The sequence below is a fragment of the Pseudonaja textilis genome, chromosome Z (assembly GCF_049901715.1).
Source record: "Pseudonaja textilis isolate UNSWEBS1 chromosome Z, rPseTex1.2, whole genome shotgun sequence".
NCBI lineage: Eukaryota > Metazoa > Chordata > Lepidosauria > Squamata > Elapidae > Pseudonaja > Pseudonaja textilis.
Genome location: NC_142008.1, coordinates 116,989,700 through 117,016,709, shown reverse-complemented (window position 1 = coordinate 117,016,709; position 27,010 = coordinate 116,989,700). Strand labels below are relative to the sequence as shown.

Below are 27,010 nucleotides of genomic sequence, written 5' to 3'. Positions count from 1 at the left end.
AGTCTGTGTCTGTCTTGTTGGGTTGCAGAGCCAAACCAGACCATTATAGAGGTGCATATGACAGACTCAATAATTCCTCTGTGGAATTGAACCAGCAGCTCTTTTGGGCAGTTTGAGCTTTCTGAGTTGGCGCAGAAAGAACATTCTTCAATGTGCTTTTTTGATGATGTTTTTGATGTTAGATGTCCATTTTAAGTCTTGAGATATGATAGAATATAAACTTGAAGGTGTTTTAATTACCCAGTAGTTTTGGAGTATAACAACGCCAAACCATTCAGGTAATTTTCAGCAGTTCTAATCAGAGGTTGTTTCTGGTTAAAATAACCAAAGGCTATATTGAGGAAAATACATAAACTGGATAAGGCTGGGATGGGCATGGCCAGCTTGACATCATTCATGTAGGGAACAATCTGTGGTAGCCTGAGTGCTCTGCTAGCAAAAATGGGCTCCCGAGTTTCTCCTGCAACCTTCTGCCAGCAAAAACGGAGCTCAGGAGGGTAGCCCTTGCCAGCTCCATTTTTGATATTAGGGGCATCATGGGCCAATGCTTCACTCTTTCCAGGGCAACCCCACAAGCCAGATCTAAGCACCCCATAGGCTGGATCTGGCCTGTGGTCCTTGACTTGGACACCCCTGCTTTAAAATGTCTTATTCTATCTTCAGTGGTTATTCATATAATGTCAGCCTGAGTTCACAGGGCTTTACGTAGTAACGAAAGGGATGGATATAATGATGATGATATAATAAAAAGACCAATTATATTTTAAGAATGAGATTTATTTAAAAAAAGGAGACATGCATGAAAAGTGATTCTTGAACTTAAATTGACATTCTGCTATATAGTACCCTCTATAAGGGCTCAAGGATCCCTTTTATAGTTCCTTACCTGGTAAAAGAGAATACATTTGTTATCATATCAGCATGATTCCATCTCCATGAATGTAGCTAAATTTTGTTCTACTGCATTTAAAATTAGGCAGAATTTTATTAGTCACCACCATTGGTAGGCTGCTGCAGGTTCAGACAGGTTCTACCGTGTTTCTCATATAATAAGGCCAGGTCTTTTTTGAGCCCCGAAAAAATGGCTAGGCCGTCTTTTGGGAGGTGACTTAATTCCTCCCCTTGCATTTTGGGCGGACAGGCAGTGATGGCTTGGATGTTGACCTCAGCATTGGTGTGGCACTTCATATTGGGGTCAATGCAGGCAGCATCATATCCAGATGTGCAACAAAAGTACTTCCTAACAGAAAGCCCCCACACCATTCCCCCCTATTTCGCATATTTTAATATAGGCCTTAATTTGGGGGAGGGGCTTAATTTAATTCCATGCCTATAAAACATGCTGGGACTTCCTATTGGGGGAGGCCATATTTTTGGAGAAATAGGGTAGCAAACTGATAGTTCTGTCCATCAGCTGTCCCCCACCCATCCTGTCCTATATTTCCTTCTTTCTGGCTCAGCTGAGTCACGCGGCACAGCTGATTTCCACACTTCAGCTATTCTACTTACTGGGGCTGCCCTAGAAGGAAAGCAGCTAAACTTCAAATTGCTATATTGGTCACTGGTCACCACCAATTGTAATACACACATGCTTACATGCATACCACACAAAGAACACACAAATTTTTCTTAATTGCTTTTTCTTAACTGCCGCTTTCAGTTTAATTGAGGTCTCAACAGAATAATGTAACATTTGGAGAAAAAGATACAAGACAGCAATCCACCACTGGATGCTAGGATGGAGAAGATCTCCACAGCCACCATATACTTCCCCTTTGTGCTCAGATAGGTAGGGACAAAAGTCAACCAAACACTACAAAACATCAGCATGCTGAAGGTGATAAACTTGGTTTCATTGAAAGCATCTGGCAACTTTCTGGCAAAAAAAGCCACCATAAAACTAATGATGGCTAGAAATCCTAAGTAGCCCAGGACAAGATAGAACATGACAGAAGATCCCATATTACATTCTGCTATGATTTCACTAATGAGAGAATGCATATCCAAATTTGGGGAGGGAGGAGAGGTTGCCATCCACCAAGAACAAATACTTGCTTGAACAAGGGTGCAGGAAATGACAATGGAACTGGCCAATTTTCTCCCCAAACATTTCCTCATGTTGGACCCTGGTTTGGTGACCATGAAAGCTACAACTACAGTGATGGTTTTATCTAATACACAGGAAACGGCCACCGCAAAAACAATGCCAAAAGCAGTTTGGCAAAGAAAGCAAGTGGTCTTGTTAGGCTGTCCAAAAAACAGTAAAGATGAAAGAAAGCAAAGGAGAAGGGACAGAAGGAGTGTAAATGTCAATTCCTGGTTGTTGGCTTTGACGATTGGAGTGTCTTGGTTCTTAACAAAAGTTTTAAGGACAAAGGCTGTAGTTATAAATAGGCTAATCCCAACCAAGGCTAAACTCATCCCTAATGGCTCTTTATGAGACAGAAAGTTTAAAGTCTTGAAAACACATTGATTTTCCTTCTTGCTTGCATATTGATCTTCTGGACATGGGGAAAAAATCAACCATATCTGGACATTGAAAAAAAGAAATTAAAACATTGACCATGTGTGGCCCAAGAGACATTTCCATATTCTATTCAACCTAATCCCTCCCCATTGAACATTGTTGTGTTATCTGTGGTAATATATCATTTTCTGTAAGTCCTTCGTACAGCTAATGCATAGATCTGGGGATCTACAAACACTCCTCATGGGGGCAGTATTGCCTTTGTTATGGGTGTTTGGTCCTTTTTTGATTTGCGAAGCTTAGGAGGACCAGGAATGTAGGTAAGAGGTCACAGTACCCAGCCGAGCCATTCCCGTGGGACTTTCCGTGCTTAGATATTCTCATGGGATTTTCCACAGTATATTATCACCCTGCTGAGGTAATGTTGAGGTCATTGTTTTGATTTTGTACTTGCAATTTCTTTCAATAAAAGCTGGTACCTGGGTTCTCTCAGGGCTGGCATTTGCTCAGATGGTTCCCTGCGTCTCATTTCAAGTGCCAGACCACCACAAGTGGTGACCCCGACGCGATAGTTTGGAAGAGCTATACGTTCCGACGTGATAGCTTTGAAAGGCTATACGTTTCCTGCATCCTATACTCATCGTCGTGGACGTCGACTGGGCCCTCATCTTCTTCGCTGGACGGAGATAGATTCTTTTCGTGAGTATGGGGGAGATCTCTCGAAGGCTCAGACAGGGCACATCAGGAATTGAGAGGGATCATAGGGAATAGTTTTAAGTTTGGAGTTCATAGTAGAGGACATGCCGTAGGAAAGAAAGAAATTGAGGACTTATTACAGTATGTTTGGAAACATATTCAGTCATATCCAGAGGGAGGTAGTATTAAAGTAGAGTCCTGGAAAAGATAGGGAAATTTTTGCACGAGGAACCTCGTGCCCTTCTTCAATTTTGTTAACCTGGAGGGTGGTTATGGATGCGTTAGCTACTCATGAACAACCGCTCCTAGCACCCCGAAGAAGGTTTGCCGCCTTACCATGCGGTGCGTTTATTGCTGCCAACAGCACCTCCAGATAAATCCAGAGGACTGTCAGGCACTGAAAATACTTTGTCAGAAGATAAGAGTTTGTCTTTAAGAGTTCAAGTAGATGCAGTTACTGCAGCTATTCAAATAGCAACAAATAGAGGGGAATTATCAGGAGATGATTTGGTAGAATTTGGAGTGGAGATTCAACTTAATCCAGTAGAAATTGGTGTGGATGCTGCATTAAATCCGCAGCGAGTATGGAAGCCTCTAGCTCTCAGGATTTTAAAGGAAATTAAGCAAGCAGCAAAAGAGTATGGTGTTAGATCGCCATATGCTCAGGCATTGTTAGAAGCAGTTGGTTATGGAAATAAAATGATTCCAGCTGACTGGAAAGCTCTGTTAAATATGATTTTAACTCCAGCTCAATTTTTGGTGTTAGATCAGAAATGGAGACAGCTGGCAGTTCAGAGGGGAACAGCAAATGTTACTGCAGATCAGCTTTATGGAGCTGGTAATTTTACAACAGTGGAACAACAGAGAGATGGAATGCCTGAGGAGGGGTTCGTTCTTCTCCCACAATTAATTTTACAAGCCATGGGGGCTCTCCCTGATGGTGAAGGTGGTGAGAAGACCTTTACTAACATCAAACAAGGGAACAATGAACCCTATGAAAATTTCATTAGCAGATTGAAAGTGGCTATTGAAAGGCAAATTGATAATCAATTCGCCCGGAATGAATTGCTTTTGAAGTTAGCGGTAGAACAGGCTAATGCAGATTGCAGAAAGATTTTGAATCCACTTATAGCAAGTGGAGAGCGAAAAATTGCCGATTTAATTAATGCATGTAGAATGGTGGGGAGTCAGACTTTTAACATGGAGACTTTAGCTCTGGCTCTGCAGGCAGGAAATGCTAAAAAAGGAACTTGTTTCAATTGTGGGAAGCCTGGACATTTTAAAGCGCAATGTCGGGCTCCTGGAGGGGGTCAAAGTCAGCAAAAAAAGAGATCAATGGGACAGGGTGTGACCTAAATCAGTATATCAGATGCTCCTACAGTCTTTACTGATGGAGGGAAAGTTTTTGGTGCTTGTGTTTGGAAAGATAAATCTGGAATTTGGCATACAAAAGTGACGTCAGAGCAGAAGTCTGCCCAGCAGGCAGAACTTGCTGCTGTAGTTTTGGCTTTTCAAAATTTTCAAAATCAGGATTTTAATCTAATAGTGGATTCTTTGTATGTATATAATTTGTTACCCTTTGTAGCAGGTTCTTATTTGTCTCCTGGAATATCACCCAATATTCTACGTTTGCTTTTGTTGTTGCAAGGATGTTTGGAGCAGCGTGTGAATGTGTGTTTTGTTGCCTATATTCGTAGTCATAGTAATTTGCCTGGAATTTTATCACAAGGCAATGCCAAAGCTGACAGTGCTGTAACTTCAGTTCTCACTGTCCAGCCATGGGACATCCATAGTTATTTTCATCAAAATGCTAAAGCGTTGGCACATCAATTTAAGCTTACTGCTGCAGAAGCTGCTGCCATAATTCAACAATGTCCAACTTGTTCAAAACAGGGCACGGCTATTCCTATGGGAGTCAACCCCAGGGGGTTGAAACCTTCAATGATTTGGCAAATGGATGTTACTCAATATCCATCATTTGCACCCTGGAAGTATATACATGTGACTGTGGATACTTACTCAGGATTTCTAATGGCTACTCCTCAAAGAGGTGAAGCGGTTAAACATGTCATCAATCATTGCATTAAGACATTTTCAGTTGCTGGTATGCCTCAAACTTTAAAAACAGACAATGGTGCGGCTTATCGGAGCACAGTCTTTGATCAGTTTTGCAAACAGTGGTCCGTGGAACATAAATTTGGGATTCCATACAATTCCACAGGACAAGCTATTGTGGAGCATTATAATGGCACGCTCAAGAACATGTTAGCTAAATTAAATAAAAAGGAGGAAGCTCCTGGGGCTTCCGGCAATTCAAGATCATTTAAATCTTGCTTTGTATACTTTAAATTTTTAAATTTGTGTGGTAACCCCCCTGTGAGTGCGGCCAGCAGGCATTTTCTTCTCCTTCTACAGATGCAGTGAGGCCTCGAGTGTTGGTGCGGTTCCTTCCGGATCCGGCATGGGTTCCCGCTGAGCTGATTACGTGGGGACATGGTTATGCAGCAGTAGAACATCTTGGTCAAATTCGTTGGGTTCCTGGTCGATGTGTTCGGCCTGATCATTCGCAGGCACCTTCGCAGGTGCCAGTGAAGGAGGTTTCGGAGGAGCAGGATGGCGTTCCTGTGGTTCCTGATTCCGTACCTGTGGTTCCTGATTCTCTTGATGCCGGCAGTCCAGGCGCGGGGCTGTGAAGGCTGCGAAAAGATGACTGCTTATCTGAGATTGCCAACTTGTATGCAGCAGGTTCCTTTGGGGAATCGGACTAAATTAATCTGCAAACAGCGGCATCCTTTGATTTTTCCAGCATATTGGTCCTGGCATAAGGATCAAGACATTCTTTACTCGGGACCTGATAAGGATATTATATCTTCAGCCTGTGCAACAACTCTGATTCTGTTTAATGTTTCTGTTTCAGACTATGGACAATATTGGTGTCAATTGGAGTTGCCTAAGTTACCTTACACAACCTCTCTTTCCATTCATCTTATGCCTCCACGGACTCTAATATGGAGGCGGAGAGCTGCTATTATCTCAGAAACTAGAGACCTTGGAGATAATTTATGGAAAGAAAATTCCTACATCAAGGACGTTCGGATTGCAGCAAAGAGTTTAAATGTAACTAATTGTTGGCTTTGTACGCATGTACCTGGGTCTGGGAAAGGTGGAGTTTTGTTACATGGTGTTCCTTTGAGTGAGCAAACCAGTGCTAATTTAGATTATAATGATTTTAATCATTGGCTTTACTGGGGTCCGGACCCTGAAGAGTGGAATCAAACATTGTTCACAACAAAGGTAACTTTCACTACTAAAGCCTCGGTTTGTTATTACCGCCCCCCTGTAGGGACTCAATCTATTTTGCTGGGAAATACTACGCTCTGTCAGAAGGTGATTCCTTTGGAAGGAGGATGTATGAGATGTGTAAAAAGCATTACTGGTAAGAACAACTGCATAAATCGGATATCTTCTACGTTATCCCTGGCTTTGAAAGGTTCCGATGACTGTTGTATAAATCAAACAGTCACTAAGAGGCCTGACATTGGTCACGGGACATATGTTCTCTGTACTTGGATGTGGTTAATGTGGAAGTGGGAAAGTCAAGCCTCCGGCAATACCTATCATAAGCATTTAAAATACTTTCCTCTTCCGGATGGGTTATGGTTGCTATGTGGGGACACTGCCTATCAACAATGGCCAAAGGATTGGTCTGGAGTGTGTACTATAGGATTTGTAATTCCTGTCATCTATAAATTGGAGGGTTTACCAATTGGGATGCGTATTCGTAATCGAGAAGTTGATTCTGGTCTGACTGTGGGTGGTAATTTGTGGACTCAGATTTCTAGGGCAGCAATCCCACCTTTGGGAATAGCTATGAACTATGAAGATATTCATATTTTAAATAATTTTACTGTTGCTATGTTTAATGATACTGTTAGAAGCATTAAGATGTTAAATGAAGAAGTGTCTGAAATTCGCCAAGTTACTTTACAAAATCATTATGCTTTAGACATAATGTTAGCTGCCAAAGGAGGAGTTTGTGCTTTAATTCATTCACATTGTTGAGTTTTTATACATAATTATGAGCCTAACATTACAAGAACTGTTCATGATATGGAAGACCGCATAGCTGAACACGAAGCGGGGAAAGATGGCTTCAATAAGTCACTTTGGGCTTTGCTATGGGATTGGCTTCCTGACAGCTCATGGTTACGTTTATTGCTTCAATTAGTTGTAATAATTGTTATTATACTTATTATGTTATGTTGCTGTATTCAATGTATTCCTAATCTATTTCAAATGTGTACCTCAGCTTTTCAGCGTACGAGACCAAGTCGCGAGGGAACTGTGTATTATGCCACTAAAACACCCCCTATCTTTGAATAAATAAATAAAAAAGGAGGGAATGTGGTAATATATCATTTTCTGTAAGTCCTTCGTACAGCTAATGCATAGATCTGGGGATCTACAAACACTCCTCATGGGGGCAGTATTGCCTTTGTTATGGGTGTTTGGTCCTGTTTTGATTTGCGAAGCTTAGGAGGACCAGGAATGTAGGTAAGAGGTCACAGTACCCAGCCGAGCCATTCCCGTGGGACTTTCCGTGCTTAGATATTCTCATGGGATTTTCCACAGTATATTATCACCCTGCTGAGGTAATGTTGAGGTCATTGTTTTGATTTTGTACTTGCAATTTCTTTCAATAAAAGCTGGTACCTGGGTTCTCTTGGGGCTGGCATTTGCTCAGACGGTTCCCTGCGTCTCATTTCAAGTGCCAGACCACCACAGTTATCCTATGTCTTAATGTTGTATTTAGCAAGTATAGGATTAACTCTTATTTGGAGCCTTTAGAGTTTATAGAATATATTCTTCCTTTGAAAAGAAGATTTTGAGGGGGCTTTGTTGCTTTCTGAGCTAGGTTGTTTTCTTGTAGACATTTCATTACCCAAACTGGAATGTTACCAACTGAAAATAAGATTTGTCCAAAGGAGTGAAAATGGCTATGGGGTGAGTGTATGTTTTGCAGGGGTGGGATTCTACCAGTTAGGACTGGTTTGGATGAAACAGTCCTAATTCTGAAGATCAGCCGCATGCTGCAACATGCATGTGAGCCCACCCATCTGCCCCTGCTCTTTCCTGTGCTTTATTTCCTTTTTTAGACCACAGCTGATTCATGTGGCAGAGTGGTTTGCAACAGCTCAGCTGTTTTATTCACAGGGGCTGCAATAGAAGGTAAGTATGAGAGGTTCAGGAAAGTTTCCCAGGCCTTCTTCCCCAGTGCATTCTTGACTTCCCAATGAGGCCAATCCTGAATTAGGAAAAAAACAGTCAAATGCTTGCTCCCAAAAATGGTTTCAAAATCCATCTCTTTGCCCTGTGTAAGATTTTATGGACTGGAGAAATTCCTTGAATTCCATATTTTCCCTTGAATGAATTTGAAAGGCAATGGCCCCATCATAAAATTGGAGATTCTATACCCTTTGGGTTCCTGTTAATGTGAAATCTTAGATGGATTTGGATTTGGCCAATGAAATAAAAGAAATTAAAATCCTACCAAATGAATGGGCTGACAACAACCCAATACAGCTAATTTGGAGAGACAGGAGAGGAATAAAAAAAAGATGAACACTAAATACCCAAATAGTAATCTAAGAAGAGTATATCAATAAGCTGAAAGAGGAGCTAAACTATTTCCTAAAAGATACTAATAATGAAACAAATTCAAAACAGAATATTTGGGATACTATGAAAGAAATTATAAGAGGTACAACAATTTCCTATAATGCTATGAGAAACAAGAGAACTTATGCCCGACAAAACATATTACAACAACAAATCAAAGACTTAGAAATACAATTACAAAAAACCCCTAAGATCCAAGGAATACAAAACCAGTTAATATTAGCCAAACATAAGCTGAATTTAATTGAACAAGATAAAATAGAAGTTAGTTTGAGAAGGTCCAAACAAAATTACTTTGAACACGCTAATAAACCAGGAAGATGGCTATCTTATAAACTTAAAAAAGAAAAAGAAAAGAGACTGATACACCAGCTAATAGATGAGGAAGGCATACCACAACATGAGATTGAGAAGAAAAAAGATATTATATTAAACTATTTTCAAAGATTATATAAAAAAGAAGAAATCAATGTAGACAAAATAAGAACTTATCTGGAGAATTTGAATGATAAAATAATAGGGGAAGGAGAGAAAGAATTATTAAATAAGGATATTACATGGTCTGAGTTGAAATCTGCAATGGAGAACCAAAGTAATAATAAATCCCTGGTCCAGATGGGATTCCAGTAGAATTGTATAAAGCCACAATAGATTTAGTAGGGCCTCTGATGCTGGAAGTGTTTAACGAAGTACTTTCGGCTGCCAAAATGCCAGACTCATGGAGGGAGGCGTTGATTGCGTTAATTCCGAAGGAGGATGTGGATGCCAGATATATCAACAATTATAGACCAATCTCACTTTTAAATGCGATTATAAATTATTTACCTCAATTATTGCGAATAGAGTGATTATAGAGAGAGGTTCAAATCACAGAATCAATACAGGAAGGAAGTGTGAAGAAAGGGAAGACTGAGTGGGATTGCTGGCATGATCTTCTCAAGAAGATAAGATAGTGAATGAATAGTGTATGGATCTGGTGGATGCAAAGATGCTTTGCCAATATAATGCATGGAGGTTTCATAAATGGTATCAATATAAAGCTGATTTAGTTAGATCTCTTTTCCTATTCTAGCTTTAAGTTTGCTTGTGACTTGTTCTGTCTTTTAATAAAGGTTTTGAACTGAAGGGAGAGTAGCATGATGTAAATATATTTACTCTATGCAACTGACATTAGTTTGAAAGAATCTCATAAGATCTTATTAGTAATCAAAATGCTTATAATTAAGTCACATACATATGAATAAATATGCGATATTAATACATAATACACAAAAAGCAGTTAAATTTCTATGGAGATTCTCAGCCTTTCAGTTTATCATTGTCCCAAAGGTGCTTTTTTCAAGAGGCAACTGGACTTTCTTGTTTTTCTTTTAAAATGTTTCACTGAACTAGCCCCTGCTCTTTCCTGTGCTTTATTTCCTTTTTTAGATCACAGCTGATTCATGTGGCAGAGTGGTTTGCAACAGCTCAGCTGTTTTATTCTAGGGGCTGCAATAGAAGGTAAGTATGAGAGGTTCAGGAAAGTTTCCCAGGCCTTCTTCCCCAGTGCATTCTTGACTTCCCAATGAGGCCAATCCTGAATTAGGAAAAACAGTCAAATGCTTGCTCCCAAAATGGTTTCAAAATCCATCTCTTTGCCCTGTGTAAGATTTTATGGACTGGAGAAATTCCTTGAATTCCATATTTTCCCTTGAATGAATTTGAAAGGCAATGGCCCCATCATAAAATTGGAGATTCTATACCCTTTGGGTTCCTGTTAATGTGAAATCTTAGATGGATTTGGATTTGGCCAATGAAATAAAAGAAATTAAAATCCTACAAATGAATGGGCTGACAACAACCCAATACAGCTAATTTGGAGAGACAGGAGAGGAATAAAAAAAAGATGGACACTAAATACCCAAATAGTAATCTAAGAAGAGTATATCAATAAGCTGAAAGAGGAGCTAAACTATTTCCTAAAAGATACTAATAATGAAACAAATTCAAAACAGAATATTTGGGATACTATGAAAGAAATTATAAGAGGTACAACAATTTCCTATAATGCTATGAGAAACAAGAGAACTTATGCCCGACAAAACATATTACAACAACAAATCAAAGACTTAGAAATACAATTACAAAAAACCCCTAAGATCCAAGGAATACAAAACCAGTTAATATTAGAAACATAAGCTGAATTTAATTGAACAAGATAAAATAGAAGTTAGTTTGAGAAGGTCCAAACAAAATTACTTTGAACACGCTAATAAACCAGGAAGATGGCTATCTTATAAACTTAAAAAAGAAAAAGAAAGAGACTGATACACCAGCTAATAGATGAGGAAGGCATACCACAACATGAGATTGAGAAGAAAAAAGATATTATATTAAACTATTTTCAAAGATTATATAAAAAAGAAGAAATCAATGTAGACAAAATAAGAACTTATCTGGAGAATTTGAATGATAAAATAATAGGGAAGGAGAGAAAGAATTATTAAATAAGGATATTACATGGTCTGAGTTGAAATCTGCAATGGAGAACCAAAGTAATAATAAATCCCCTGGTCCAGATGGGATTCCAGTAGAATTGTATAAAGCCACAATAGATTTAGTAGGGCCTCTGATGCTGGAAGTGTTTAACGAAGTACTTTGGCTGCCAAAATGCCAGACTCATGGAGGAGGCGTTGATTGCGTTAATTCCGAAGGAGGATGTGGATGCCAGATATATCAACAGATAGACCAATCTCACTTTTAAATGAGAGAGTGATTATAGAGAGTTCAAATCACAGAATCAATACAGGAAGGAAGTGTGAAGAAAGGGAAGACTAGTGGGATTGCTGGCATGATCTTCTCAAGAAGATAAGATAGTGAATGAATAGTGTATGGATCTGGTGGATGCAAAGATGCTTTGCCAATATAATGCATGGAGGTTTCATAAATGGTATCAATATAAAGCTGATTTAGTTAGATCTCTTTTCCTATTCTAGCTTTAAGTTTGCTTGTGACTTATTCTTTCTTTTAATAAAGGTTTTGAACTCAAGGGAGAGTAGCATGATGTAAATATATTTACTCTATGCAACTGACATTAGTTTGAAAGAATCTCATAAGATCTTATTAGTAATCAAAATGCTTATCATTAAGTCACATACATATGAATAAATATGCAATATTAATACATAATACACAAAAAGCAGTTAAATTTCTATGGAGATTCTCAGCCTTTCAGTTTATCATTGTCCCAAAGGTGCTTTTTTCAAGAGGCAACTGGACTTTCTTGTTTTTCTTTTAAAATGTTTCACTGAACTGAAGAAGCTTCTTGGATAAGAAGCAACACGTCTTCAAAGATAAATAAGAAAGTTCAGACACTTCCAGCTTGTCTGCTTCGGTGACAGCAGGGATTCACTTTCTCTGCGATCCCTGCTGTGCTAGCCGCCTAGGTGGCTCCGATCCTGATGGATTTGGAGGCTAAGGCTGCTCTGTTGGGGCAGCTGAAGAAAAGGGGATCTGGACAGGGGTTGAGGGGTATTGCAACCCCCAAGCCGGCAATAACCCCCTTCTCTCTCAAGACAGTGGAGCGGTGGTCTTTAATGGCCGCCATAAAGAAGCTGGCAACTGGATAAAAATGTGCAGGAGGAAGGAGTTTTAAAACGAAAGTTTTTTCTTGGTCGAACTGGGACCTTAAGGACATATTTAACACCTGGGAAAGTATTGGCTTGGAAGCTATAATGTTCCCGATTGATGTTTTCAGCTGCAAAGAAAAGTGACAAAAAGGGGAAGTTACTCTCCCTCCCTTATGGAATTAACAAATGGACAAGGGAAACCAGCCTTTTGATAGAAGGTAAAACCTAAACTCCTTTGTTATAAGTGGGAAGGGAGAGGCTTGGGAAAACAATTTTTTACTCTAAGACTTTGCTGGAGGAGATGCCTTGAAGATAAAGAGAATAGAAATTAATTCTAAGAAAGATTTAAAGCACAGATTGGACGTTTTTTCTTTCCCTGATTTGACTTCACCCGTAGAAGAGAAATTGTAAAAAGAAGAAGCTTGTACTCTGCCTGGACTGTTTGATGACTGCGGGATCTTGGGACTTTTGGGAACTGTTTTAAGTTTGGAAATAACTGATTGGCTTAATAATAAGAAGAGGATACAGAAAGAGAAGAAGAAACAGTTCAAAATGGCTCTATCTCTTGATGAACTAAAAAAACAATATTTAAAAATAAGGAAAGAAGGCAAAGATGTTATGGGAGAAGCCCTTTGTTTCCTAGATATGGCGCTTGTCATGTGTCAGCAAATTAAACAACAGCTGGAAGAAGCCGAGGAAGAAGAAGCCATTTTTAATGAACTAAACGGTGTGACTAAGAAAGAAAGGAGAAAGAGAGGAGCGAAAAGGAAGGACTTAAGATATAAAAAAATGTTTATGAAAGAGAAAAAGAAGATGCAAAAACAACAGAATGCTAGAAAGCAAAAGGAAAGAGGAATGCAACAGAAAGGGGAAATCAAGAAGGCAGAGGTTTGGAGAGGAGAGGGTAAAAAGTATAGGCGGGTTAAGAAGGAAAGGGAAAAGGGGAAAAAGTTACAAAGATATAAAACAAGATGGAGAAAAGAAATTTTTTTTAGGGATAATGGGTAACATATGGTTTTTTTAAAAAAAAGGGGGGGATTCTGCAAAGTACACATGAGTATTGTAATAGTGGTATTTGTATTATAAGTAGATAATCAGAACTTTTTAAGATTTAATAAAAGACTAAAATATCAAGGTATAGCTTTTGAAAGGTTTAATAATGAATGATATTAAGTTTTAATAAAATACTAAAGGGAATGTTTGAAATATTATTTTAAATATAGAGTTTTATGGATTAATGTGTTGACTGTTATGGATTTATTATTGTAGTATTGGTTTCTGAAATAGTAGAATGTACTAAGCAGAATCTGATTGAGATTTAGGTGTTATTTTAAATTTTAATTTAGGGGAATGATAGAAAGGCATCATACTCCGATTAGTGATTCCAGGGGAAACTATTATTTTTTAAATTGGAAATGAGACAGATATAAATGGAGAAATGGACAAAAGATATAAAAATATTTTTCTTTAAAGCAAGATTAAATATATAAAACAGAATTAAGATGAGGCAAAAGTGGAGAGGAATTATATAATAGATATAGAATGGTAAACAAGATAGGTAATGGTATATAAGAAGAGCATGAATTCAACTGAAGTCCATACAAAAAGAGGTAATCTGGGGCCAAGTTACTTTCTAGAAGAAAGTTTTTTGTTTTTATGTTTATGTCTTATGTGTGTGTGTTTAATTAAGAATTAAATAATAAAATCTCGGAGGAAGACTAGATGAGAATAATTATAAACAAGCCAGAGGAAAATATAAATGTGATGATTGAATAGCAGATAAAATAGAAAGGAAATATGATTGAATAATGATTAAAGAGAAACAATGTGGAATTTGGTAAAGGGAATTTACGTGTTTATATGGAAATGGGATAAATTATAAGTACGTGATATAAAACAATATGTTACCTGCCTTGTAAAGATCTACAATGGAAAGAGGTTTTATGTTTTTAATGTTTAATGATGTTTTGTTTTGTTTGTTTGTTTGTAAAATCAATAAAACTTGTTTATAAAAAAAAGATAAATAAGAAAGTTCAGTTGCCTCTTGAAAAAGCACCTCTGAGACAATAAAGTGGACACTGAGCCTGCCAGCTGGAGAGTTGATAACATGGGATAGAGACCCAATGCTTCATGACAGAATGAACTCCCATTCCTTGCCCCAATTCCTGTCCACTGAGTAGTTAGAAAACATGCAAATGTGAGTAGATACTTTGGTGGGAAGATAACAGCATTCCATGTGCTTTAGCTGGCCACATGACCACAGAAGCATTTTCAGATAACACTGGCTCTCTTGGCTAAGAAACAGGGATTAGCACCTTGTTCAAGAGCCAGACATGAAAGGACAGGTAAACTTTTATATTTCATGCACATATATTGCTTTTTTCTTTTATCCTTCTGTTGATTTCTTATTGATCCCATTGAAAAATATTGTATTAGAAATTAATTTCTTCTTTCCCAGATACATGGAAATGTATTCAAATTCTCCTGGCCAGCTAAATATTTGCATATGTTCACTTGCATTAATGCATGCTGGAATATTTCTTGTACTATATTACCTACCTATTTGGTATGAAATCTCCCCTTCTGGGCAGGGAGCACAATCACAGCAACAGAATTTCTCCCCTTCTTTCTTTTTCTTTTGGTATCCAGGCTGGCAAGGATTACTACACAGAGAAAAGGGCAGAACCTATCCATAAATGTGAAAATAATTTAAGAGGGAAAAACTGGCTTTCTTCATCATATAATCTATTAAAAAAAGAAAGTCTGTATTGATTCATATGCATAAATAACATGAATAGATTAGCAAGAATTTCTGAGCCTGGTTGGGGAGAATTTGAGAGATCAAGGACTTGCTTCCCAAATAATATTTCAAAGATAGAGATATAGTAGCCCTCAGCTCCAACTTGATTCATAAATACAATTTTTAGGACTCTATCACAGTTTATCTAGATAATAAATATATATCAAATAAGTGTTTTGAAAATCTTAACATGGTTGAGAATAGATTCAAAGTATCATAAAATCACAGAACTATAGGAACATTTGTCTAATCTTCTGCAAGGTGTAGGAAACCCAACTAAACCATCCATGAGAACAGGCAGTTCAGCCTTTTTTTAATGGCCTCCAGAGATGGAAAACCCATCTTTATATCTAGGATGTTCCACTGTTGAACCAATTTTACTATCAAGAAGCTTTCTATGTATTTAAACAAAAACTACATAATACAATTTATTGCCATTTCTACTCCTTCTTTATGTGGTCATGAAAAACAGTTCTTTACCATTTTTACTGTAGCTAAGGGATGTCAAACTCAAGGATCATGGGGCTGGGCCAGAAACAGGGAAGGACCATCTTGTGGTGCATCTGCCAGCAAAAACAGAGCTAGGGAGGGCCACCTGGGCCCTTTTTTTGGCCATGATGGCCTTTTGCAGCTCTCTGCCAGCAAAAAAAAAAAGCTCAGGAAGGCCCTCTTGGGCTCTGTTGTCAGTTATGATGGCCTCCTGCAGCCTTCTCCCAGTGAAAACAGAGTTCGGGGATGCTGCATGAGCTGGCTATGTCCCCCTGGCCATGCCCCCCAGTCCTCCAGGTCAAACACAACCCTGATGCAGCCCTCAATGAAATTGAGTTTGATACCCCTACTGTAGCTTCCTTTTATGTATTGTACATAGTTATCATCTCTCTCTTAAGTTTCCTCTTCTTCAAAGAGAAAATCCCAAGTTCCTTCATCCTGTCCTCATATGGCATGTCCTTGAATCTTTCTATCATTTTTATTGCTCCCGTCTCTAATTTTTCAATATTCCTCTGGATGGCAGCATTCCAGCAACCCTCCATTCCAATCAAAAACTCTGAGACAGACATATCTCAAAGGTTTCTTTATTTGGATAGTAACTGGCACATCTATGGAATCCAGAATCTGAAAGTTTCAGGCTTCCTTGCAAAAATCAAAACTACAAATCCATCCCCCCTTAGCCATCACCACATCACATAGTCCAAACACTATCCAGCGTAAAATAAGATTTCATTATGCACCACACTCAGTGACCTTGAACCAACAAAATAATTTTACTTTGTCTAACTAGATATACTCAAATTATTTCCTCCCTCCCACTTTCTCAGGCTCAATTGTGGCAGCATGGGAACATTGAATCTTAATATGGCTTCCAAAGCTGACACTGGAAAGGTGGTGCCCAAAATAATACACAATATTCCATACGAGGCCTCAGCAAGTAGAAAGGAATAATGACTTCATGTGTTTTTGATGCAACACATTTTTAATGCAGAACTGTGTTAGTGATTCTAACTGTTGTCTCCTAGCTTACATCTTTAAATGTTGAGAGTATGGCACATGAGGACTGTTAGTTCCACCGTTGTGCTAAAACTTGATGTTATTCAAAATAGCTTTCTGAATAAATGAATTCTCTGAAATTATCCATCAAATTAAGCCATTAGTGGTGGTTTTAATAAACCATCTTTAGTAAAAAAGACAACAGGAGTCTCATAGCACTTTTTTACCTCACAGTTTTTATTAAAAACCACACACTCACTTTCTCAGTAGCACAGAATACCTAAATTGATATAGGATTTAAATTGGAGTGAAGCAGGGAGAAGGGAGAACTCAATAATTTAAAATCCCTTGTGTTTGTTGAATTCTTGTTTCATTTGTCTAATCTTAGACTAACTTGACCCTACAATGATTGGATACAATGATGTGGTAAGCAGAAGCCATGGTGGTGCAGTAGGTAGAATGCAGTACTGCAGGCTAACTCTGCCCACTGTGAGGAGATTGATCCTGACAGGCTCAAGGTTGACTAAGCCTTTCATCCTTTTGAGGTTGGTTAAATGAGGACACAAATTGTTGGCGGCAATATGTAAACTGCTTATGTTAGTGTTCCAAGTAATGTATCCATAGAAATCAGAACTCCAAGGCAGGTAAATTCCTCAAAGAACAGTTTTATTGGATACATCACATTGGCACAACTGGTGAAAGCCAACTCTAAAAGTTCTGGTGGCTTTCACCTAATTAAAAGTAAAAGTTTCCTCTCCCCCCAGATTACTGATTACACTGTCCAATCCAGTTGCTGGCCAGTTGCTTGGTTACTTCCCCTCCTCTGGCCAACTACCTGTGACAATGTCCTTGGTTCCCATGGGAAAATTTTTATTGCTTTGGCTACAAAACCCCATCTAACTATTTCCCCATTTCCTCTGTTGTGTGGCAACCCTGAAGCCTCCAAGATGGCCCAAGCCAGGTTCACCTCAGGGTTGACAACTTAGAGAATTCTGTGATGTATTATAAAGAGGTGTATAAGTGCTAAGTGCTATTGCTACTGCTATTGCTCTTCATTTCAAAATATAGCTACCCATACAGGGCCAATTCCTAAGCCAGAAGAAATGTCTAATCCATCAAATATTTTTTTCAGATAATGGAGTAGAGGATTTAAATTGAGAAAGTTCACCTGGTTGAAAAGCCTGTGCCAGCTCTTTCTATCTTGGTAAAAGCTGAAGGTCTGCCCTTCCTTGGTAGCTATCCTTCCAAATTTCACTTTCGTGAAGGAGTTGTTTGGGAATATGACCATCTTCATTATATCAAAACCAGTGGCAACCTCCATTTTATCATTAAAAGCCACTCTTTCTCCAGCTGAATTGTTGAAGGAAATGCCTTTAAGAAACCAGTGAAGCTGTGAGAAAAAGAAAGAACAGCTAAAACATCATATATAACACAGTGGGAAAATTGACACAAGCTACAGTTCACCTAGTTGATCAACTTGTGGGAAGCCACCACCCTCTCCTAGAATGAAATATTTTGAGGAATATTAAAAAGAAGGCAGGATAAAATATTTCCCCTGAAAGAGAAATATATTTTTAAGGGACACAGAAACTCAAAGTCCCAGCTCCTTGTCCCCAAGCAGATACTGAGCTGGGGCAGCTTTTAGAAATGCAGATTTGGTAATCCATTATTCCCTCCACCAAAGTCTGAACAAAGGCAGAGTGATAGGATTAGCCCCCACTCAAGATCCAAACCAGGACAAAGCCATTAAGCCATAACAAGAATTGCCCAACACACTTTTAGAACACAAGCTTACTCACTGCATCATCTCAGCAGTCCAAACTTCAACCAAACCTGGGAACTCAGACAACCTATAGAACCAGCTATGACCCCTATATAACCCTTACAAAAATCAATAGAATACATGTTCTTGCACAGGAACAGGAAACTCAAGTGCAAGGCTCAGAGAAGGTATAACCCACTCCCACACTCTCAGCTCCATGTGGTCAGCTGCACCAGAACTCATATGGTTCTGCTTCATCATCTTCTTTTCAATCAGCTTCAAACATTTTGTCTCCAGTGCCTTTTTCCTGGCTTGGAGTTGAACCATATTGATATTTCTTCCAACGAACTGCTACATACTTTTATCTTAACCCTCACCAATCTAAGATGAAATGCACATAGCATTTCAATCACAGATTTTACATAATGTTTCAGTCTCTAAAGCAAAACTAGTTGAGAAGTCATTTATCTCTTCATAGCAGGAAAGTCTAGATTTTGTTCTCTCCTTGGCTTGCTGGCTTGTCTTATTTATTTACTTAATAAAATTTGTTATGGCTGCCAAAATCCAATACATGATTAACACAGCTAAAACCATAAAGCAAAATGAAGCCTAGACTTAAAACAACCACATTAATAAAAACACAACAGAGCCCCCATAAACACAGGGCTGAGAGTAGAGTCAGGTTTTAAAGATTTTAAAGATTTACTGGAACCTCAACAACATAGAACACAGAATAATAGAATTGGAAGGGACCTCGGAGATTTTCTAGTCCAACTTCCTGCTCGAGCAGGAGACCTAATATCATTTCAGACAAATGGTTGTCTAGCCTATTTTTGAAAGTTTCCAATGATGGAGCACTCACAACTTCTGAAAGCAAGTTGTTACACTGGTTAATTGTTCTCACTATTGGTAAATTACTCCTTAATTCTGGGAAGAAGAATGTAATTATTTGATGAATTCAGTGACTAGGACTGAACCAAATAAAAATTATTTTGGAAATAGTTACTCCAATTATAATACCTTAAAGGTATAAAGGAGAGAACATGAGAGAGAGTTTAGCTTATTTTTTTTACTCATTCCCCCTTTAATGTATCCTTAGAAATTGAAAGAATAAGTTGGTTCCAGAGGGTGGAGACAGTGACAATGTAGACATGCTAACAAAGAAGGATATTGGCATTCAAAGCTTAAGGGAAAAATATGTTCCAATTTTCTTTTGCAGTAGTCTAAGTTAAAAATGGCATTCCTTTTGAATATCCTTCTTTGAAACAATTTCCCCACCCAGTCAAAATCGAATAAGCCAGGTCTCCTGGGCCAATTACAACCACAGCAATAAAAAGTCTCATGGATTCTTTCTGTCTCTGCTGCAGGGGAATGCTAGTTCACCTCCTCCTTGTGGTGCACCCTGGATAGCACAGTAGTGTGAACCAAATGACTAGCAACAATTGGCAGCCAGAATATATTGAAGAATTGGCGGTTAATGACAGTTGGCAGCCAGACATCTTTGTAGAACTCCTGACTCTCTAAATACATGGCAACGGATAAACAATGGATATCAGGCCCACAAGACAGATTGGGGATATTGCCATGGGGTCTTGTCTCTACTCCTCAGTGTGACTGTGATGCTCCTCGACAAAATATCTATCACATTGTGTCCAGATGTCATCAAGAGCTTACACCAGCACAGGGTCTGGTTTCTTCAGTATGGACCACCCTGTCCTTAGATGACTGGGTGGACTGGATTTTGACATTTGAACTACTGTGGGTCCATGTATGCTAGATAAACAAATAAATCTGTCTCAGCTAATCTGTTTTTTAAAACAAGTTTTATTCAGTTTTCCATATTTTAACGTCTCTTTTTAGTGAACAGCATGATTACAGGTTTCACATATACATACAAATATGACCATGATTACATATTCAATTTTTATATCCAATTCCTTATCTTAAGTGCTTTTATACATTTTCTATTTTATTGTATTATTCCAAAGATTTATCTCACTATTTAATTCACTTCATAATCATTATACTTTAGTGCTTTTAACTGTCACATTTGTAACTGTCACATTTCATCTTAAATTCTAATTTAAAAAAAACACTTCTATAAATTGGTTTCCCCCTGAAATTTCAATATAAGTGTGCCACCTCTAAGTTATAAATTCATTTATTTTCACCCCTTTTAAATCTCGTTAAAACATTTAACATTATTACCTAAAACATTAAACTTAATAATCCCTTTAAAACTACATAGCATATATAAATCAGATTCTGCATGATTTTTCTCCTTTTAAATTTCATTAAATTCCCCCCCCCAAAGGACATATTAATCTACTCATTCAAACAATAAAACAATCCTAAGCCCTAAAATTAATTCCATTTCAGCTGTCTTCTTATATCTTTTCATTTATTTCCATATATTTAATACACATATTCTGTTAATTATTCCATTCATATTTAAACCAAAAAAGCCAACATTCCAATCTTAAAAATATTTCAATATATCTAATATACTTATTCCATTATTTCTAGCAATTATCTCTCTAAATAAAGAGGAAGAGCATTAGATTCCATTATCCAAAAAATAACAATTCTGTTTTTCCATCTTGTCAGTCTATATGTCCCTATTTCATAACTATAAATTTATTTATATTACCCCTCAATACCTTGCAGAATCCCCTTTCTATATAATAATCACCCATTATCTCTGTGTCCAATTAAGGATTTCCCCATTTTTTTTACAATTCCCATATTTATTTATTTCCAAATCCTGTTTCTTGTCCTTTCTTTCCCCCTGTCTTTTCTCCTTTGTTCTTTCACTCCAGTTTTTATCCCTCTCTCTATTTATAGCTTCCTTTCACCCTTTGAATTTCTGCTTTTTCCCTTTTTTAATTTTTCGGATATTCTCCTTTCTATTTAATTTCTTAAATCTCCTGTATTTATTTCCAACTCTTTTCTTCTTTCTTTCAAGAGTTCTTGGTTCTCGATGACCACTAAAGATGGTCTCTTCTATGATTTGCTCCATCTCCTCTTCTGCCTTTTGTTTTTGTTGTTCGTATTCTGCTGTCGCATTTTCAATAAATTTTAAAGCAAAACTCAGCAATTCACCTCATTCGTGTAGTGTTTCTTTCATTTTTTGAGTTCTATTTTTAATGCCAGAAGAGAAATTGCCATTTTACAACTTTCTAATTCTCAATTTAAACCAAATAGTATCTTTAAAGTTTATTTCCAACAGCCATCTTTTCTTCCTCTCACGTTTTTAAGTCTCTGCTAATCCAGTGCCAAATTCATGTCAGAATCAGCAACTAATCCAAAGGCAGAATCTTCCTAATTCTTTCTTTGTTACAATGTTTCAATTTTTCAAAGTTCCTGCTTTATTGTATCAATTTCCATGCAATTTCAATAAACAAGAGTTTTTAAAAAGAAAAACAAGTTGAGTTTAACTTAGATGGCACTCTTTATTATGCTAAGTCTTCACCCCTTTTTCTTTTTTCTTCTCTACTATTCAGAGCTTTTTAATCCACAATTTTCCAACAAGAAAAAAATCAAATCCAGTTGATATTAAACTTCCTCATTAACAATCTATAGTTCAGCTTTATTAGTGCCAATATAAAATCAAAGTATGCTTATCCAAGTTGATTATATAGTTTCTTCTCCAGTTTCTACCTTTTGGGGTTTCAAAGCCTCGATGCAATCAAAAGCAATTCACACCTTTTTTTCCCTCTTTCTCTTGGTTGCTTAGATCCTTTCTTAAAGATTCTTTGAAATGTTAATCCTGGTGGTATCTTCCATTTGATTATATCGTCCCATTCCTCCTGCTGTTTGCTTCTTTCTCTCTCTCCTGCACAATCTCATTCCAGTCTGATCTTCCCCTTCAGGGTGGCCATTTTAGACCACCACTTCACCCGTCTCTGGGAGGGAACAATTGTCAAGCTGGGGAGGGGATTTGTGATTCCCCTCTACCCAGCTGATAGTCTCCCCTTTCTCTACTACCCCTAGGAGGTAGTTTCTGCCCTGAATCCAAAGGATTGGGGCTCTCCAATGCTGAAGCACAAACCAAAGCCATGCACAATTGCAGTCAGTGGTCTGTCTTTGGGGAAGCTCAAAACAGGAAGTCCTGTCTCAGCTAATCTTGAATGGCACTTCTTCTGAGTGTTCTTGTACAAGGATAAAAATACATAAAATACAAGTAGCACCAGCACTTAGATTTATATACATCTTTACAGTGCTTCACAGCCCTCTCTAAGCAGTTTACAGAGTCAGCATAATATTTTTCCCAACAAGTTGGATCCTCATTTTACCTACCTTGGAAGGATGGAAGGCTGAGTCCACCTTGAGCCTGGTGAGATTCGATCTGCCAAATTGCAGGTAGCTGCCAGTCAACAGAAGTAGTATGCAGTACTGCACTCTAACCACTGCACCACCATGGCTCAAGCACAGAAATAAACAAAGAATTGGCATGCATTCACCAAGAACAAAAATTATGATTCCATTGCAACTTATCTGAAGGCTATTTCACTTACCAAAAATGTGTTCCTAATAATAAAGTTATTTTGTTTTTGAGAAATTAGCTAGCCCCATCCCATTTGTATCAGAAGCACCTAAGAGGCTTCCAGATTGAAAGAATTAGCTGGTGACATTACTGTTGCCCTGGAGATGTCTCCTTTCATGTTAATCTGTCTACTGAAGTGGTACCTATTTATCTACTAGTGATTACTCACTTTCAAATTTCTAGGTTAGCAGGAGTTGGAGTGAATGATAGGACTTCATCCCACCACAAAGGAACACTCTGGTCTTGAACGTGAGCTTGCAAATCATGAATCCAGTATCCTAACCACAGGAGCCACCATGATCCTTATTACCTGCCAAGGTTGAAGTTCTTGACCTACAAGTCTGTTTCTTTTCACTAACATTTGGTGGAGGGACCTAAATGAAGACATGGCATGTAAAGCATGTGCCAAAAGATAGACAGCATTAAAGATACTGTAGCTGTAACCAGTCATCTGCATTTCAAAAACAGCATCTGGAAGCACCTCCAACTTCTCTACCCCAGTGCATATTTTATTGTGCTCCACTGATTCTTTGGAATTTGAAAGTGTACAGTGAAAGGCTTGCTCCCAAAAATCCTTTAGGAAATTGTCCCCTTGTTCTGAGCAGCATTTTAGGTTCTGAAGGTAGGTCGGAAACCCGAGTGGTTCATTTGAAGGAACCTCAAACGATATGGTGCCTTGGAATAATTCTGAATCCCAGCTGGTTACAAGGCCCATGATGGTGAAATCAATCTGCGCAGTCACAATCCACAGCTTTCCCATTGGTGCATTTTTCTGATGAAAAGAATCAGACTGAAACATTAAAGAACTCAGCCACGTAACTGTGAGCATTTCTCTATACACAATAAATATGTTGGCTCTGTTGTCCATGACATATTGATAAGTACTTGAGGATACTTCATCGATTTGGGTTAATGATGGCGATGGACCTTGGCTTGGGATTCTTTGTATGAAGGCTGAACAGATTCCATTCTGGAAAAACAAAGGTTCCAAGATCTTCAAGAAATGATCTCCGCTCTCGTCTCTCAAAACAATGAGTCCAATCCAGGTCCATCCAAAATGCTTCAGTAATTTGACAATTCCTGCATACTGAAGGGCTACATTTGAAACCATGCGATAAAAGGAAGCAAACTGTGCAGGGTTGTTTTGTTCAGAGGCGAAAGAACCATATGTGAGCTAAAAAACACACACACATATATTTACTGTAAGAAACATCTTTCAGTCTTTGTGACTGCCTTTTTAGAGCATGGAGTCTCAGATCATGATTTGAATGTCTTTTCTTCATTCTAAGTAAACAATGCTGGTCTATGGGAAAATGAAATAATTTCTACAAAAAGAATAACAAGAAATGAATCTGTTCAAACCCATTACTCTGCCTTATTTTTGCTGTTCTTTAATTGTCAAGATCCTTTAAACCACAATAATTTGGCTTCATTTTGAATAGTCAAGCATTTGTTGCCAGTCAAATCTTTCTTCCTTTTTTCCTAAGGTATAATGTTGTTCCCAAAATCAATTAAATGCTTATCTACCTCCTCTTAATTCATAATCAAATCCCATCTTAATTTATAATCAAAGAAATTATGAATTATAGTGGCATGAGAGTCAGTTAAGGCATAGTATTGCAAACCAGGAGATTATGAGTTCTAGTTCTTCATTTGGCATGAAGCTAGCTTGATTCAGACAAAATATAGAATAGAAGGGACAAAAATACATTTGAAGAACTTACCTGTGGAATTTTATAAAGGGTTAAGATGTCAGACATGTGGAAGGATATATCAGAGCCAAGTCCACCAATGATGGCCATGAGATTTTTGTGGATGTTACATTCATAATTGGGGACAAATCTATCAAATTTGAAGAGCAGGTCCAGGGTGGTCTGATAAGTCATCTTCTCATTGTAATAACTATCATAGATGTGGAAACCAAGTGTGACATTGGGCAAGATCTGGGAATTTTGGTTGATCTCATTTACTGCAAATACCAAGCCCAAGACATGTTGATAGAACTTTGTCACTATGCTGAAAGACAGTTATGTTCAGATTCTACAACCCATATAACTGTTTTATTTTGTTTTTTTATCAGTCTCTGGATCCATTTTACTTGCTACAAACAATCTAAAATTTTTAAAAAATATCAATAGAAACAAAATGAAGTGTTGTTTATGTCATTATGGAGATAAGCTGCAAAAATAGCCAGAAAGAGAGGAGGAATAGTCCAAAAGATGTATAAGACAAGGAAGAATAGAAAGATGTTAGATGAATTCATGAAAGGTTGTATAACTTTGAAATCAATGTGGAGAATATAAATAGTAGATATGTTGGTATTATTTCAAAGAAATGCTTCAGAAATATTTAGTTTCATTCAAAAAATAAAATACAAGCTCATACACACACACACACACACACACAATTAGGAAACAAATTTGGATAAGCAAAGCACCCTCCTAGTGAAGCTTTAAAGCAACCATGAGTTGCCCTTGCAGCTGCTTCAAATACTTTTTTTTTTTTTTTTTGTATGCTTTTTCCGGGGATTCCCCAAACCAAGTACAATAGATAAGCATCCAAACATGCATGCAGAAAGCTAGGGAACTGATCCTTGTTTCTATCCCATCCACAAATCACTTTATATACATAGAGGTGGTCTGGTCAAAGAGATAGAATGAGGGTTGAATCAAAAGCAGATGAAAATATTAATGAAACAATTCATTGATTAATGCAAGGATCTTCAAACTTGGCAAGTTTAAGGCTTTGGACTTCAACTCCCAGAATTCCTGAGCTAACATGACTGGAGGAGGAATTCTTGGAGTTGAAGTCCACAAGTCTTAAAGATGTCAAGTTTGAAGATCCCCTGATGATTAATGAATCAAGAGGAAAGGAATGATTGAGAAAGTTCTGTTTGGAAGAAATGGATGAGATCCTCAAAAAGAGAGATTTTTAACATCAAACAAGTTTTTTTTTAGTATATTAAGTCATTAATTGAAAGATGAGAGCCTGTTAGGTGTAGGGATTAAGGAATCAGGCTGGAATCCAGCCATTTTAAGAGTTCTAGCTCTGTCTGGAGCATGAAGTCAGATATGGGTGACCTGGTGCCAGTTACTGTTGCTCAGTTCTAGGAAGAAGGCAAGGACGAATCACTTCAGAAAATGCTGCCAAGAAAATTGCAGGGAGTAGTCCAGGCAGTTGTCAGGAATGAACACTGACTTGACAGTGCAACTCTTCATGATAAACTGTTGTAAAGTATCTTGCCTTGTGTGGAACTTGCATCTTTATATTATTATATTATATTATATTATATTATATTATATTATATTATATTATATTATATTATATTATATTATATTATATTATATCATTATATTATATTATATTATATTATAATATATTATATCATATCATATCATATTATATTTATTACATTACATCCTTAAAAAATCCTTAAAAAATCAGATACATTCTTTTGTCTATGTCCATCATGGTTTCCTAAGCTAAACAAACTGAGTACCCTGCCTGACAGAGTTGAAAGCATAGAATCACTCATTCAATCAATAGAAGAATTCTTAGCCAGGCATTTTGAAACAACTATACAAGCAACCATAATCTCTCTTGAAAAAAAAAAATACAGCACAGATAAGTGATTACCTCTCAGCTCAAAATCAATTCCCACAACTACCACAACCACTACCTCAACTACAATCCCAATTACAACCAAAAATAACCACCAAATCAAAGCCACAAAAAATTATCATCCCATCAAATAATTCCACAAATAATATCCCCGTACTCATCAGAGACATCATGGAACGTGATCAGAAACATCCAAATGCCATCTTATTTGGCCTTGAAGATACCAGCGAATCAGACGACATCACCAAAGTTCTTGATTTCATAAGCAACTCAAATGCAACAAACATATCTCCTAAGCATTTTGTTCTGGACGACGAACAACACCTAAAAACCGAACTACACACTC

The 27,010-nt window shown here is 37.7% G+C and overlaps 2 protein-coding genes across 2 annotated transcripts in view; both read right to left on the bottom strand.

Moving 5' to 3' along the window:
* Positions 1-24,929, bottom strand: part of LOC113451748 (vomeronasal type-2 receptor 26-like) — a 37,570-nt gene extending 12,641 nt beyond the window's left edge. Inside the window, exons 1-2 of the mRNA XM_087916191.1 lie at positions 24,768-24,929; positions 23,403-24,217 (exon numbers count right to left, since the gene is read on the bottom strand). Coding sequence (XP_087772317.1) covers positions 23,403-24,217; positions 24,768-24,929 — 977 coding nt within the window. The remainder of the gene's footprint in view (positions 1-23,402; positions 24,218-24,767) is intronic.
* LOC148124317 (vomeronasal type-2 receptor 26-like) lies at positions 1,141-26,261 on the bottom strand. Its single transcript, XM_087916187.1, has 6 exons — positions 26,242-26,261; positions 24,768-25,059; positions 17,904-18,125; positions 15,006-15,136; positions 5,992-6,006; positions 1,141-2,509 (listed from the first exon to the last, which is right to left on the bottom strand). The coding sequence occupies exons 1-6, from the start codon at positions 26,259-26,261 to the stop codon at positions 1,657-1,659; spliced, it is 1,533 nt and encodes a 510-aa protein (XP_087772313.1). The 3' UTR covers positions 1,141-1,656.
* Between the last annotated feature and the right edge of the window lie 749 nt (positions 26,262-27,010).